General features: G+C 41.9%; 1 protein-coding gene across 2 annotated transcripts in view; it reads left to right on the top strand.

Annotated features, from left to right (window-relative positions):
* LOC109854558 (protein kibra) overlaps positions 1 to 13,147 on the top strand; it is a 28,814-nt gene extending 15,667 nt beyond the window's left edge. Inside the window, exons 1-10 of one of the 2 annotated variants that reach the window (XM_020427761.1) lie at positions 5,459 to 6,139; positions 6,882 to 6,990; positions 7,340 to 7,499; positions 7,894 to 9,480; positions 9,604 to 9,690; positions 9,895 to 10,078; positions 10,183 to 10,665; positions 10,823 to 11,035; positions 11,155 to 11,630; positions 11,816 to 13,147. In XM_020427761.1, the coding sequence (XP_020283350.1) occupies positions 5,789 to 6,139; positions 6,882 to 6,990; positions 7,340 to 7,499; positions 7,894 to 9,480; positions 9,604 to 9,690; positions 9,895 to 10,078; positions 10,183 to 10,665; positions 10,823 to 11,035; positions 11,155 to 11,630; positions 11,816 to 12,254 (4,089 nt within the window). In that variant the 5' untranslated portion in view covers positions 5,459 to 5,788 and the 3' untranslated portion in view covers positions 12,255 to 13,147. Of the gene's footprint in view, positions 1 to 5,458; positions 6,140 to 6,881; positions 6,991 to 7,339; positions 7,500 to 7,893; positions 9,481 to 9,603; positions 9,691 to 9,894; positions 10,079 to 10,182; positions 10,666 to 10,822; positions 11,036 to 11,154; positions 11,631 to 11,815 lie in introns of those variants that run through there. The other variant, XM_020427762.1, reaches the window with a different exon arrangement.
* Positions 13,148 to 13,792: the final 645 nt, after the last annotated feature.

The following is a 13,792-nucleotide window of genomic DNA, read 5'->3' as shown; positions in this document are numbered from 1 at the left end:
GGTTTCATTTAAAAAAAAAATCAGAGAATCCTCCGCGGCTTCTCTAAGAATTCTTCGGGACAGCTATCTCTTAAGATTTTGCCAACGTTTAAACTTGTTATATCGCTGAACTTGTTATATACTGCTATTTTTTTAAATAATTATCAACACATATATATTACGTTGTTTGGAAAGTTCGTGGCTATCAACCCGATATATGTAAATGTGTGGTACAAAAGTTCTTCTCTTCGAGGAGATTAAACTGTTTTTTTGCTTTTGATCTACAGACGTATCTAGCGCTTGAACGCAAGAGTTGCGGCAAGAGTTGTTTTGAGAAACGGAGTTGCGACGCGCGCTGGAATGCGGCGCGACGCAAATGCTATCGCGCATCACCGTCATATCAGTCGTTATCTTTGACCGGGGCAGGTGCGAAAATAAGTTCTGCGACATGTATTAATTCAGCTAGTCCGCGCACTCGTCTCCTGTTTCTCTCGCTATCGAATCTACAAAACTTCTTTTAAAAACCTCTGTTGCAGAAAGATGGTTGAACTATATCTATTCGCAACTCTCTTCTAGATGTAGAATCAGAGAGAGAGAATTTTAATTATATAATTTCATTAAAATTCTAAAAAACGAGACGCCAATTCTTCACTCGAGTTTTTTTTTTTTTTAAACTTCTCCGATATATCGCCGACGAAATTAGAGATGCGCGTGCTCCTTGCGCGGTATCGCTCGGCAGTGGACGCACACTCGTACAACATTTGCGGAATGCGCGATACACTTTCACTCTGTAGTATTAATACAAAAGTAAAAGCTGCTTTCGGAGCAGCACGGATTTATCACGGCGAAACTGTGCAGCACATTGTGACTCAACAATGCGTTCGAGTCTCATTGAACATCGATCGACGATTATTGACGAGAAATATTCGGAATTCCGCGCGTAATACAAATTGTTTATCTCCAGAAAGAGATAATTTTTTGAGAGGGGAAAGGGGGAGGGGAAATGTCGGAGCAGCAGATCGCGTGTGCACCGCGATTCTTAGTACGTATTAGCCATATATATTCACACACACACACACGCACATATACATACACACGAGCCACGTGCGCCCTCAAGGAACTTTTCTTTTATCCCGCGTTCTTTGTTCGGTGCAGCAGCTGTCCGGCCAAAGAAATTCCTTTCTCGACCGTCAGACCGATTACTCTTATCCCACTGCTGCTTCCTCGCTGCGTTCCTTCTTTCTCTCCATCAAACATAAATCTGAATCAGATATCACTGATCTCGCGCGTTCCGTCCGGAACGTTTGCAAAACTTTACGCACAAGGTGATTCAGCCGCGCGTATATGCGCGCAAAATTATTTTTATTCAGAATTGTTTTGTGGCAAATAAAAAAAAAAAAAAAATCGATCCTCTGAGAAATATAAAGAGTTTATCTTTTATTTTATTAGAAAACGCACACATGTATTTCTCAAAGAGAACAGCTACGTGTTTGTGATTAAAATCTTTTATTAAAAGATTCGATATCTCTCTCTGCAATAATAATCGAGAAAAATGTCTCGCGCAAAGTTTTCGCGCGTGACGCGGAGCTGAGAAAACGTCACGATTGTCACATCATTCGACTGATATGTAGTACCTATTGCAGTCACTTGGAGCGCACTATGACGGACGACTTTTTCATGACTCCTTGTCAGAGTGCCAGATGGCATTACTGTATAATGTGTAGTACATTACGTACGCTATTAGTATGTGCTACTCGTGCGACTGACATTGAGCACTTTCTATTTAGTAACTCAGGTCCGACCTCTCTCTGATTCTGGCTGTAAATTTGATTTTGGATTACCGTCCATTGTTTGTTCTTTTAGTCTTCCGAATCATGTTACAGTCTCTCTGAACTTGAAAAAAAAAAAAAAAAAGAGATAATCATGTAAAATTGCTTGGAAATAGAACAATATAATCAGTGCAGATCCAGCAAAATTAATACGTACTATCGATATTGTATTGAATGTAACGAAAAAAAAATAATGAACGACATTCACGTTGCGTCAAAAACTTTCACTTTTGCTCTCGCGCGAAAATCTTACAAACTCATTTACGAAACGCTGTGGGCATTTCCGAATAAGCTTGTATGCTAAGGTCATAGTATGTAGTGTCCTGGCATTGGCCTCGCCTTACCTCGTCTTTATCTCTCTTACTCACACACACACACACTCTCTCTCTCTCTCCCTCCCTCCCCTCTTTCCTCTCCCTCGCCTTCTTTTCTCTCTTTCTTTTATTTGCGCCAAGTCGCGTGGTTGATACACTATAAAAGGGGGTTCCGTGGACCGGACCCGACCTAGGTCCTACTCCCTGTGTCGCCGTCATCGCGCGCTGCGTTGAGTCGAGCCGAGTCGAACCGCGTGTTCAGATAAATACGCGGGAGGGGTCGGAATTCCTCACTCGGTTGCATTCCAATCCCTCCTCCTCCTCCTCCTCCTCCTTCCTCTTCCTCCGCCGTTGCCACTACTGCCGTCATCATCATCTGTGCGAATAAACGCGAACCTTCTTCGTGCCATTACTCCACGTAACTTCTCCTCGGTCTAGCCATGACTTCTTTTTTCTTATTTGTTTTGCCTTGTTTTTTTTTTCCTACCTCGCGATTTTAGCATTGCATGAATCTGTTTTTTTTTGTTTTTTTTTTTTGTTTTTTTTCCTGCACAAACGGAAATTAGCGCTTTTTTTACAACATAAGTGTGACATCTCATAGTATCGTCTTTTGCGCGTTCTCTTAGAACATAAATATTCGCGTCGAAAAACTTGTTGCCTGCGCACTAATACCAAAAGATTGAAAAAGTCTTTGTTAAAAAAATTATCGTTTTTGGATAAAGAGAAAAAAAGCAGCAAAAAAATGTGTGCTCTAAAAAGAATGGCACCGCGTGTACTCTGCGGTCGGTGTTTATTTATCAACAGGTATTCCCTCGTCGCAAAAGCATTTGTAATCAGGGACGGGAACTCGCGGGGAAAGAGTATAGTTCGATTGGAACGATTGGAATTTTGAACGAGGGCAAAAGACACACAACGGTGGTTTCTCGTAGCATTCCCGGGAATGTGCTTTCGCGAGAGCAAAGAGCAGGGAAAGAGAGACGATGAGAAAAGGAACAGAAGAAGAAGGCAGGTCGATGGAATGGAACTCAGCAATCAGTTAGGCATTCAGTTCTAGGATAGAAAACTCTGGCTAGTATAAATCACGACTGTTTGCGCAGGAATATATATATATATATATATATATATATATGTATGTATATCCATGATATGTATCCTCTTCGTCTTGCTCTGTATATCCTCTTTTTTTCTTTTTCCATTTCTCCTCCAGGCTTCAACGACACGCGACTTCTGGTATGCCGTACCTTTTTCGAGAGATGATCTTTTGTTTACTATACTAGGAACGCTATTAGAGACCGCTTGGAATGCGCGACTGTTGCTAAAGAGCCTTTCTTTGTTTGTTTCGGTTCTTTAAGAAAAGAGACGATGACGACTTAGACCAAACAGTTTAAAAAAAAAAAAAGAAATAAATATTTGTGTGTTACACTCTCGTTCTAGAGTCGCAATCGTAGATATCGCGACGAAGATGTGGAAAAAAAAAAAAAGGAGGAAGTAGTTGGGGCAGAAAAATAAAAGGTCGCTTTTCGCGGAGCGGATAAACCGGGGCGCGTACTTTCGACACCATTTGCTCCGGCGGTAATAGTACGAATCGAGAAATATGCGCGAGATGCGCCGCGAATTCTCTTCGAGGAGAAAGAGACGAGTACCCCGGGGGGAAGGGAGAGGAAAGTAAGGAAGGAGAGAGATAAAGCAAGGATTTCGGCGAGATTGAGAGAAGAAAAGATACGGGAAGTGAAGGGAACCAGAAGAACACATTCGCGCGCTCTTTTCCCAGTGGAGTTACACCGGGGGATCTGATGGTCAGAGTCCCTGATTGGAAGGAGGAAGAGCGGAATGGTGGGGGGGGGGCGTAAAACGCAACTAGCGCAACAAGGAAGTCCTTGCCTGTTCAGCTCAGGCTCTTGCCAGCAGGCTCTTGTGACTCTCTTAGATGATCGGAGACACGGCTGACGGGTATAGCGTAGACCCCAGTAGGGCCCCCAGAAATTCCAACAAGGACGGGATATAATGCGCGACTCAAGGTCGGTTGTACTACCAGCAGGCGACAGCGGTAGAGTTCCGAACGGACGAATGCGCGCGATCACGTTCCAGCAGGATCGTGCTGCTGCGACCTCATCGGATTTTCTTTCCTCTTTTCTCTCATCTATCGTCTCTTTTCCACAGACCTCCACACACCTCCCGCTCGTCGTCCCTCTTGTTCCTCCATTCGTTCTTGTTCTCAACCGATCCCTTTGCAATCCTTGGGTATACTCGCTCGTCGTCCTTCTCCATCCTTCTTTCTTCCTCTCCCTTCTTCTACATCGGCATATAGCCTGCGCGCGCGCTACGACACCGCTACGGCAAAATTGTACACTTCGTAGGCTCTGCAATCCTGGATCACATGCATGTCACAACATTCCACGGTCTGTCAAAACTAAACGTCTTTGAGTGACTTAGAATGACGATATGACAAATATGTGCAAATCTTGTCTATAGCGAGTAATGATGAAGAAGAAGAGCAAATTGCGTTATTGCTTATTGCGTTGTTCTGGTAAAGAACATTATTAGTTTTGTCGTCGACACAATAAGCTAGTTTTTATCATCGCTCTGTACATATCGCAAAAATCTCGTTAAATAAAAATTTCAACAATCTTTCAGCGAGCAAAAACACACAATAGATATGCGCAAACTTCGCTATTTTGAGTTGAGTTTCTTCGTTGTTTTCACGTATAATCGATCAGTTCGCACGTTCCGATTGGATTACTTAGTAATCGCAGACGAGATGTTATTCCGCGCTGAATTTGAATTTTAAACAAATCTCTCTCTCTCTCTCTCTCTCTCTCTCTAGATATTTGAATCTCGGAATCTCTCTCTCTCTCTCTCTTAGTTGCGATCCTGTCTAGGCCCGCGTTTTTGCGCTGGATAAAGAAAAAGCTTGAGGCTGCCGAGAGAAGAGAGAGAAGGAGAGAGACAGTACGAAAGATACATGGTGGAAGGAGTCTCCGGAATAAAAGAGGAAAGGACGCGCGCGCAATGGAGAAGAAGGCAAAAAAAAAGTAGAAGAAGAAGAGAAGAAGGTTGAAGAGGGAGTACGTAGAGCCAGTTCGTGTTCAATCCCGTTGAAGAGAGAAAGGAATCTGTGTGTGCGCGCGTGAGACTGTGTTTGGTGGGGATAAAAGGGATGCTGGGGAGGAGTGAAGGGTTTAGCGAAGAGGGGGGGCCAAGCAGAACTGGCCGGATCGCGCAAGAAGCGAAGGAAGAGAAGGCAAAAAGAGGAAAAAAGGTGGGATCCCTAAAAATTGAGACCCACAGAGGTGGGGATTGGAATTTCGGACCCGTATACTAGCCAGTCTCGAGGAGGCCTTTGCGAAGATGTGAGGACGGGAGATAGGAGAGTACCAACTGAAAGCGCAGGAGTACGCGAAAGGACGCGAGGCATCGAGAAAAGAAAGAAGAGAAACAAAGCACGAAGATACGAAAAGCAAGAAAGCGGTATAAAAAAAAAATAAATAAATAAATAAATAAAAGACAAAAAGTGTGATGGAATAAATACAGAAAGAAAGAAGAGAACAAACAGACCAAAAGTGTCAAGTAAAAGACAAGAAGGAAGAGAGTGAAGAAAAGGAAGAAAGTCATCGCGTCAAGCGACTACAGATAGTAGTGCGCCCAAATTCACTCCGTGGACCCGGCATGGACCGACAGTACACTCTCTGTGTACTCGTACCGGCACATCAGTATTGTAGCTACGTAGACAATTATCATCATCTTCATCATCGTTATCATTATCAACGGCAGCAGGCACACGAACAGCAATGCAAAAGTCTGCAACGTCCAACGTATCAGTATCAGCAGCAGCAGCAACAACAACAGCAGCAGCAGCAACACCAAGAGCAGATCTACGAGAACGTCGTGTCGCAGTATCGCATGAGAATGTGCTATCACAACGATTACGAAAACGACGAGCAGATACAGCGATTTTATTGGGAGCAGTGTTACAGGCGCGATGACGCCGACGCTACGGCGTATTACTACTGTGAATACGTAAGAATGCTAGCTACTCGCATTGTGAGATACTCGTCACTTTCCGCTAGAGATATTACTTTGTTTACTTTCTTGAAAAAAAAAAAAAAACGGAATCTGTGTGATCAACCACTTGTATCTCTGGTGTTTTTCGTCGTAAACGTATATACGTGAAGTTTATAATTTACAGCTTTTTTAGGAAATAATCGGCGAAATTTTATCTCTCTCGTCAAGACGTTAAAGCTGTAAATGTTTATTTCTTTTGCAAGAAAATGCAGTTGTGTTAGCAGGTATTCGATACTGTGATAGCATTTTTACGTCTTGTTGTCAGTGGGAATCTTAGGTGTTATAGTTCCAATTTGTCGGAATGCGTTTATTGCATACAAAAAATCATGCTGTTCTTTCTACATTGGGAATGCAGTAATTTTCTCTCTCTTTCTCTGCGTACGTGTGTGTAGGAAATCTTGAAGAATTTGTTTTGCGATACGTATTATTTATCGAATCGTCTATACGACAGGTTGCTCTCAAATTATTTCAAACATTTATCCTTTTCACATCGTATAGTCAATTTGACTTGCATGAAAATCTTCAGTTTATCTTATGTATCAAAAATGCATCAAAAATGATGTTTTGTCACTTATGGAATTTGACATGTGTTTAATGTGAATTTTATACTACATGAACTACTTTTTTAAGAAATCGTTGCACGTGTGACGTGAGATTCGTATTTAAAAAAAAAAGATCACTCTTGTGTTTTTTCTAGGCGAAGAAGGAGATCTATGACGTAAAACAACAAAGACTCTGTCTGGCACAGGATGAGTACAATCACTTGAATAACGCCTTAACCACCCTTGGTGCGTCACGCACAAGTTGTAAGTGTTATTCGACAAAGAGCGAATTTTATCTTATATTATTGTTAAACACTTTATAACAATTTAACTTCGCTTCTGTAAACTGTGTCTGTGGTGTATAAGCATCTATTTCATAGGTATTTCACGTCAATTCTGTTGTAATTTTGTTGTTGGAATTAAAAAATTGCACACACAACATATTTTGTGTTATAAAGTTTAAAAATTGATTATAATTGAGAGACTTTTTTTGATTTTATACACGACTTATATATCCATGATTTTACACGAACGTTTAATCTGAATAGATCGTAACGAGCACGTAAGTGGATTATAGATCGTCAAAAGTGTACTGAACATTTGTAATTTACAGTGTGTTCCAGCTCGAGTTCTTTGAGTACTAAATACGACCCTGACCTACTTAAATCCGACGTGGCACTTGCCAGAAGTCGAGTTTCTCGATTAAAGCGAGAACTCGAGCAGATTCGAGCGGAGATGAGCTGCACGCAACGAGGCGTGGATACTCTTGCCAGGTACCATACATTAAACATTAGACGATAGAGAGTGCATCTAATTTTAATGCGACAAAATATTTAAAAACGTTAGATTTATAGATTTGTATAATGTAAGAGCGTTGAGAGAAAATTGTTTAACCTGAAAACTTTTAAATTAAAAATATTCTAAATTATCTGTAGGGCCATGGTTTTTTGCATTCTCTCGAGTTTGTGTTTTCGCGCACGTGCAAGCCAAAGATAAAAACGTGTTGGTACTTTTTGCAATTTGTGCTGAAAGTAAATTTTTTTTTTTTTATTGTAATGTATATCGCACTTTAGTTGATTATAATATTCATATAGTTATATACGTGCACACACACACACACATTTACTTATTTGAGAATATAGTTATTTGTTTGGTTTTTTTCATCAGTGTGGAACAAAAATTGAGCGGCCATCATAGTGGTTGTTACAATATCACGGAAGCACAGGCGATTATGACGGAACTCCGCAACATTCAGAAGTCCCTAAGCTCCGGAGAGAAGGAAAAAGCTGAACTGATGCAGTCGCTAGCGCAGCTCAAGGATGAATTGACAAGGCTGCAACTATGCGAAGGCAGTCCGGAAGCCAGTACGCTCAGTTTGCCGCAGGAAAAGCTCAGCACGGCTTCGCAAACCGATCTCTCGGGTGAGCTCGTACCGATTGGTACTCGACTAGCCGAAATGGCGCGTATGAGGCTACAGTACGACGAAGCGCGAAAGCGGATTCAGGACATTCAGCAGCAATTAGCAGATCTCGAAGAGAAGGTCACGCCTGATCAATCCGAGAGTGATAAGGACAAGTTGTTGTTGTTCCAAGAAAAAGAGCAATTGCTAAGAGAGCTACGAAGCATTACGCCGCGCACACGAACGCAACAGGATATGAAGAAGATTCAGTGCGAGATTCGAAAACTCGAACAAGACTTGAATAACGCGCTCGAGTTATCGAACAAAACTATTACCGATCGTGTTCGCTTGCATGAGGAGAAGCAGCTGTTGCTGCAACAACTCAGGGATGCTTTACGCTCGATGGCAACGCTGGAAGGACAATTAAAGACTCTCAGTGCCAGTACGTTGTCGGTAAGCAGTAGTTCCAGCCTCGGTAGTCTTAGCACGACCAGCAGCAAAGGATCCCTCAGCTCCGGATTAAGTTTCACGGATATTTACGGCGGTCCACAATATCTAGGATCAACTAGTTCGCAACAAGAGCGAACAGTCGATATGGTGGATTTACGATTACGTTTTGAAAGATTAGTGCGCAATGAACAGAGCACTCTCGTCAGTACTCCCTCGCCCGGCAGATCTCAGCCGAGTCTCTCGCCGAGATCGAGTCTGTCGAGCGTGAGTCCCCCGGTGTCGCCGCTGCACGAGAACGCATCGGTGGGTCCACCACCTGCCTATGAACAAGTAGAACTACAGAGAAAACAGCATCAAAGAGCGGCTGCAATGGCAGCAGCGACATCGGCGGCCTTAAGTAGTAGTGCTGTTACGTCGCATCTGGACGGAAATCAATTGGAAGACCGTTTGGCAGAGCTCAGGCTCAGTCAGCAACAGGGAGCAGTACAAGAACAGTTGTGTTCAACTTCTAATTTGCAAGATCGCCTGAAACTTGTCGTCGGTCCTCATCCACCGATCCAGCTGCAATCAAACAACATGTCTCAAGGCAACGGCTTGGGCAGGCCTGGCGCGACCGGCATGCAGCTACAGCTTCAGATGCAGCAGGCACCATTAACGCCGCAGGAGCCGTTGCCTTTATCACCGATTAGTGAGACGCCGCCGCCGACTGGAATTAGATCGAGAGCTAGCAGCTCCGGTACTAACACTAGATCTGTGTCCGCCGCAGTTTCTGATGAAAGTGTTGCTGGGGATTCGGGTGTGTTTGAGGCATCCAATCGAAAGAGATTGTCTGGCCTAATGTCCGACGTAGATTCGCTTCCCGGCGAAATGAGTTTAGAAACGGCACAAGTGCAAATCAAATTAAGGTACGTTTTTTTTTCATTTGTCTTGATTGCATTATGCAATCGACTTTAAGATCTATCTTAATTTGATTATCTTTAATGTATTACACACATCATGTTATCTGTAATGTGTTACGTTCATATCAGGTATTCAAAGAGCGATGGATTGCTTCATGTTGGCATCGAACGCGCGAGAAATCTGGCCGCGCTTTCCATACCCAATAACGCGCAAGTGTGAGTAAAATAAAATCTCCAACTTTTTTTGTTCGTACTGTTATTGTTTCTTTCTTTTTCTATTTTTTTTTCTTTCTAAGATTAACAAGCGTTTTAATTTGCGACCGGAAAAGTGTGATTATCTCAATTGATAAATACCAATATATGTGTACATCTTCTCTATATGAAAAAAAAATAATATTTTTCTTAATTTTGTCATTTCAGATACATTAAAGCTGCTTTACTGCCAATGCAACCGTTTGTCAATCACACGTGTTGCACAAAATCAGTTGGAGATTTACGAAAACCAGCTTTCGGCGAAACGTTTTCGATTGTTGTGCCGCTCAACAAGCTATACACGAAGACACTGCAAGTCACACTCTGGTGCACCGAAGCCGAGAAATGCCTGGTAATAAGACAAATAATATTACGAAAAAAAAAAAAAAAAAAAAAAAAAAAACAATAATATACAACAAGTTATTCTCAACAATCGCATTATTGATTTGATTACAGGGTTCTGCTCAAGTCTCATTAGCAGACTTCAGTCCAGAATTTCCTAGTGTAAAATGGTACAATATACTCTCCTTCCGTTTTATGCAACCATCTGACAGTCCAAGTATTAACGTCGGCATTACTGCGAGCACCATGAAACAAGCAAAACACGACAAACAAGAATCTGATATTTCGGTTTATCGAAGCGTGCAAAATACGAAAGAGGAAAGTAGCGACGAGAGCACGATAATTAGCTCTCAGACCTCCACCTTGACGAGGAATCAAGGATGCGACGAGCTGCAGACTGCCGTGACTCTGAGACTGGAGGAACTGGCAAATTGTTTGGATAGTCCAGAAGAAGAGGAGGAAGAGGAGGAGGAAGAGGAAGACGGAGGCGGTGGTGGAGGTAGCGAAAGCAGAAGCGAGGATAGTGACAGTGAGGAGGGTATTATTGTAGAGTTTGTGACAGACAACAGTGGACTGGAGGATCTTTTGGAGAACGAGGTAAATTTATGTTTTTCCGATTATATCGATCGTTAAATGCCCCATTATAAATTCGCTTTTACATATATCGTGAATAACAGAGATACAAGAGTTTTGAATTTTCTTCAGCAATATTTTTCGATTAATTCATGAAGATTCTCAATTTTTCATGCAACAGGAAGATGAAGAAAATGAGGAAACGAGACAAACGCAAGACAAAGAAACAAACACCGAGTGCGTGTTTATTCCGGAGCAAGGCAAGCAAAGAAAGTTATCCGCGGCTGGTGTTATGCCCGGTGCTATTCATGACGATAAGAACACCATTGTAATTAAGAGAAGTCAGACGTTTTCGCCGAGTGCGGCCGTCAGCAAAAATCATTACATCTGCCGCGTAAGTTTTCATTTAAAAAATGTTTGCCGTTTTATGTATTATTATTTGTGTCATAGGATGTGTGTGTGTTACCGTTTTTATTCTTGTCTATTTATTTCTTCTTTATATTTTTCGTGCAGCTCAATCGCAGCGATAGCGATAGCAGCATGCCGCTTTATCGTAGGGGCGGGCCTTTCCAAAGGAATTCTGTGGAAAGACGTTCTTTACGATGGCGTCGGCCGTCATCTGCTCTCAGTTACAAAGCCACATCAAAGAAGTCTCACTTGCCGTCCACAGCGAGAACGTCACTGGATCTCGAATTAGATCTTCAAGCGCAGCACGCTAGGCTGAACAATCTTCAAGACGAGCTTTGTAGGTTACGAGAACTGAAACAACGATTGGAACAAGCGCGCGAGAAAGGTGACACCGATCTAGCGTCTTGGTTGCTTGAAGATCAGAAGTTTCAAAATCTAATGGCGCAAGCCGAAAGTGGTAGAAACGGCAAGAGCGCCGAGGAAAAGAAAGTAGAGAAAATGCTGAAGAAAACTTCGAAGGAAATTTATAAACTAAGAAAAACAAAGGCCGGGAAAGGAAAGCCCGACATAATCTCTTTCAAGTAAGTGACCGTAGTTCTGCCTTTATTTATTTGAAATTGACACTTTAATCTCTATTCGAAATATTACAAGTCGCATTAGACTCTTTAAAACTCAGCTCTCTTTCTCTCTCTCTTGAGAGCTGAGAATAAAGAATTAAATCGAAGAAAATAATTTCATTTCAAAGAATATTTCTATTTTTTTCTAGAGAAAAAATGTCCTTCTTTACGAGGGTGAATCTGAATGTTCCTGTTCTACCGCCTGACGATCTCGGGACCGATAGTACATGTGCTACGACATTGCACACTCACAGAAGATACGCGTCCGAGCCTGTTATCAGCGGTCACAGCATCACGAATTTGACAACGCGGCCAAACAGTGTTCCCGGTGGAAACGCCTTGTCTACTTTACAGAGAAGCGACACCTCGGATCAGAACACATGTGTTGCTACGAGCATCAATGAGGAAGAAATCAACAATGCTGATAAGTCCGTTAACGCTAAAAGTCGTTCGGAAGTAGAGTCAAATGCGCAAACTTCAGAGAACTGCGAGAATAGCGAAACTTCAAAATCCACCGAGACAAATGGCAATGAAGAGCCAAAAAGGTACGAATACGTCGTCGACAGAGTTCTCGGTGTGGAAGTGTGAGAACCAGAAGAAGATTGTGTGCTTTTCGAACCTGTGTAAACGTTCAAAGATTTTATTCGCCAAACTTAGTAGCAGGATAATGATGAGCGAGAGAGAAAGTCGCAGAAGCCGCTGCTTTCTAAATTCTGAATCCCAGGTGCCATGCGCAAGGACGTCGTCTTAAGGACGAAGGAAAGAATGAAGATCAGCATTAAAAATGATGACGATGTCGACAATTTTATATTGTTGAGGAAGCAATTTATAAAGCTAAACGCGATCGCGATAATCGCGCCGTATCTATGTATGTGTGCGTGCCAATACTGCGTACTTTTTTTTAAGAAGCGACTCTCTCCTAACGCAGTTATAGCGAGGAGAACGGCACGTGAGTGCGATGTGTACATACGAAAGCGTAAATTATTTAAGTAATATTCCACGTTAAGCTATTTAATTGTTAATTCGAACCAGTTTCGAGGCAGTTTCACGAAATTGCGTGACTGCGTGACAACTCCCATTGTGTGCTTCACATTGTATTTTGTTTCCCTTGGTGTATCCCGAAGCACACGACCCCACCGAGCAGCTGGTCTGCGACTCGAAAATCTAACGGTAGAAAGCTGCGCCCAGGTTGGCTCGCAAATTTCGCTCCGCTTTTTTTGGCATCACCGGTTTTTCATTTACAATTGTTCGAGCTTTTCTGGTTCTGAGCTCCCTGTCGTGAGTTTTTTTTTTTTTTTTAAGCAAAACCATATATGTGTCTAACACACACAAGTGTCCTTCACACACGTACACACATCGATGTCGGCAATACAAATTGATTACCAACCTGCTCCGCTACTTTGAAATTTACGACATAAAAAGTGTTGCGAGTATATACACACACGATATGTATAAACTTGACGGAAAAAAAAAAAAAAAAACTAATTTCTTTATAAAATTGATAAATTATATCGAGTCTTGTTTAAAATTTTAATATACAATTTCTAATGTTATTTAAAAAAAAAAAAACACTTTATACATATTAAAAGAAGTTTTAGAAAATTTTCATACATTTTTTTATGTGATTTTGTATATGAAACGCGTGTTATGTACATGCATATAGTACACGCATATAATATATTTGACTACATTGATACTAAGATAGGATGATTAAACCGCTATTGTTTCTAACAGAGCTGGAATTTATTTTACATACCCGTTCCGTAGATGTAATTGCTCGGTTGCCGTCGGAGAAAAGTTCTGATGCCGCTTATTACCAACAAGTCCTGGATTTTCTCCAGTTCTCCATTGTGTAGTAACACTTGTTGCACCGAATTAGTTTTCACTCTGTTCCGTGTTTTTACGTTTCTGTTTTTTTTTTTTTTTTCTTTATACGCGTGCGAAACCGTGTGACGCGCACGCACGACACTTTGTTTCTCGCGATTAACATGACCAGCGCGACAAATGTGAGACGACATTCGTTTGCTGTAGTTGCGAGTACTCCGCGTCGCGCCATTTCTGTTTGCCAATTTTCCGAATATATCGCGCGTAGTATTTCGAGAATCGAAATGTCGAATCGACGTGTC

The sequence above is a fragment of the Pseudomyrmex gracilis genome, unplaced genomic scaffold (assembly GCF_002006095.1).
Source record: "Pseudomyrmex gracilis isolate BER0280 unplaced genomic scaffold, ASM200609v1 scaffold_69, whole genome shotgun sequence".
In the NCBI taxonomy this organism is placed as follows: Eukaryota; Metazoa; Arthropoda; class Insecta; order Hymenoptera; family Formicidae; genus Pseudomyrmex; species Pseudomyrmex gracilis.
The sequence above is the reverse complement of the archived record's forward strand: the minus strand, read 5'-3'. Positions and strand labels throughout refer to the sequence as shown.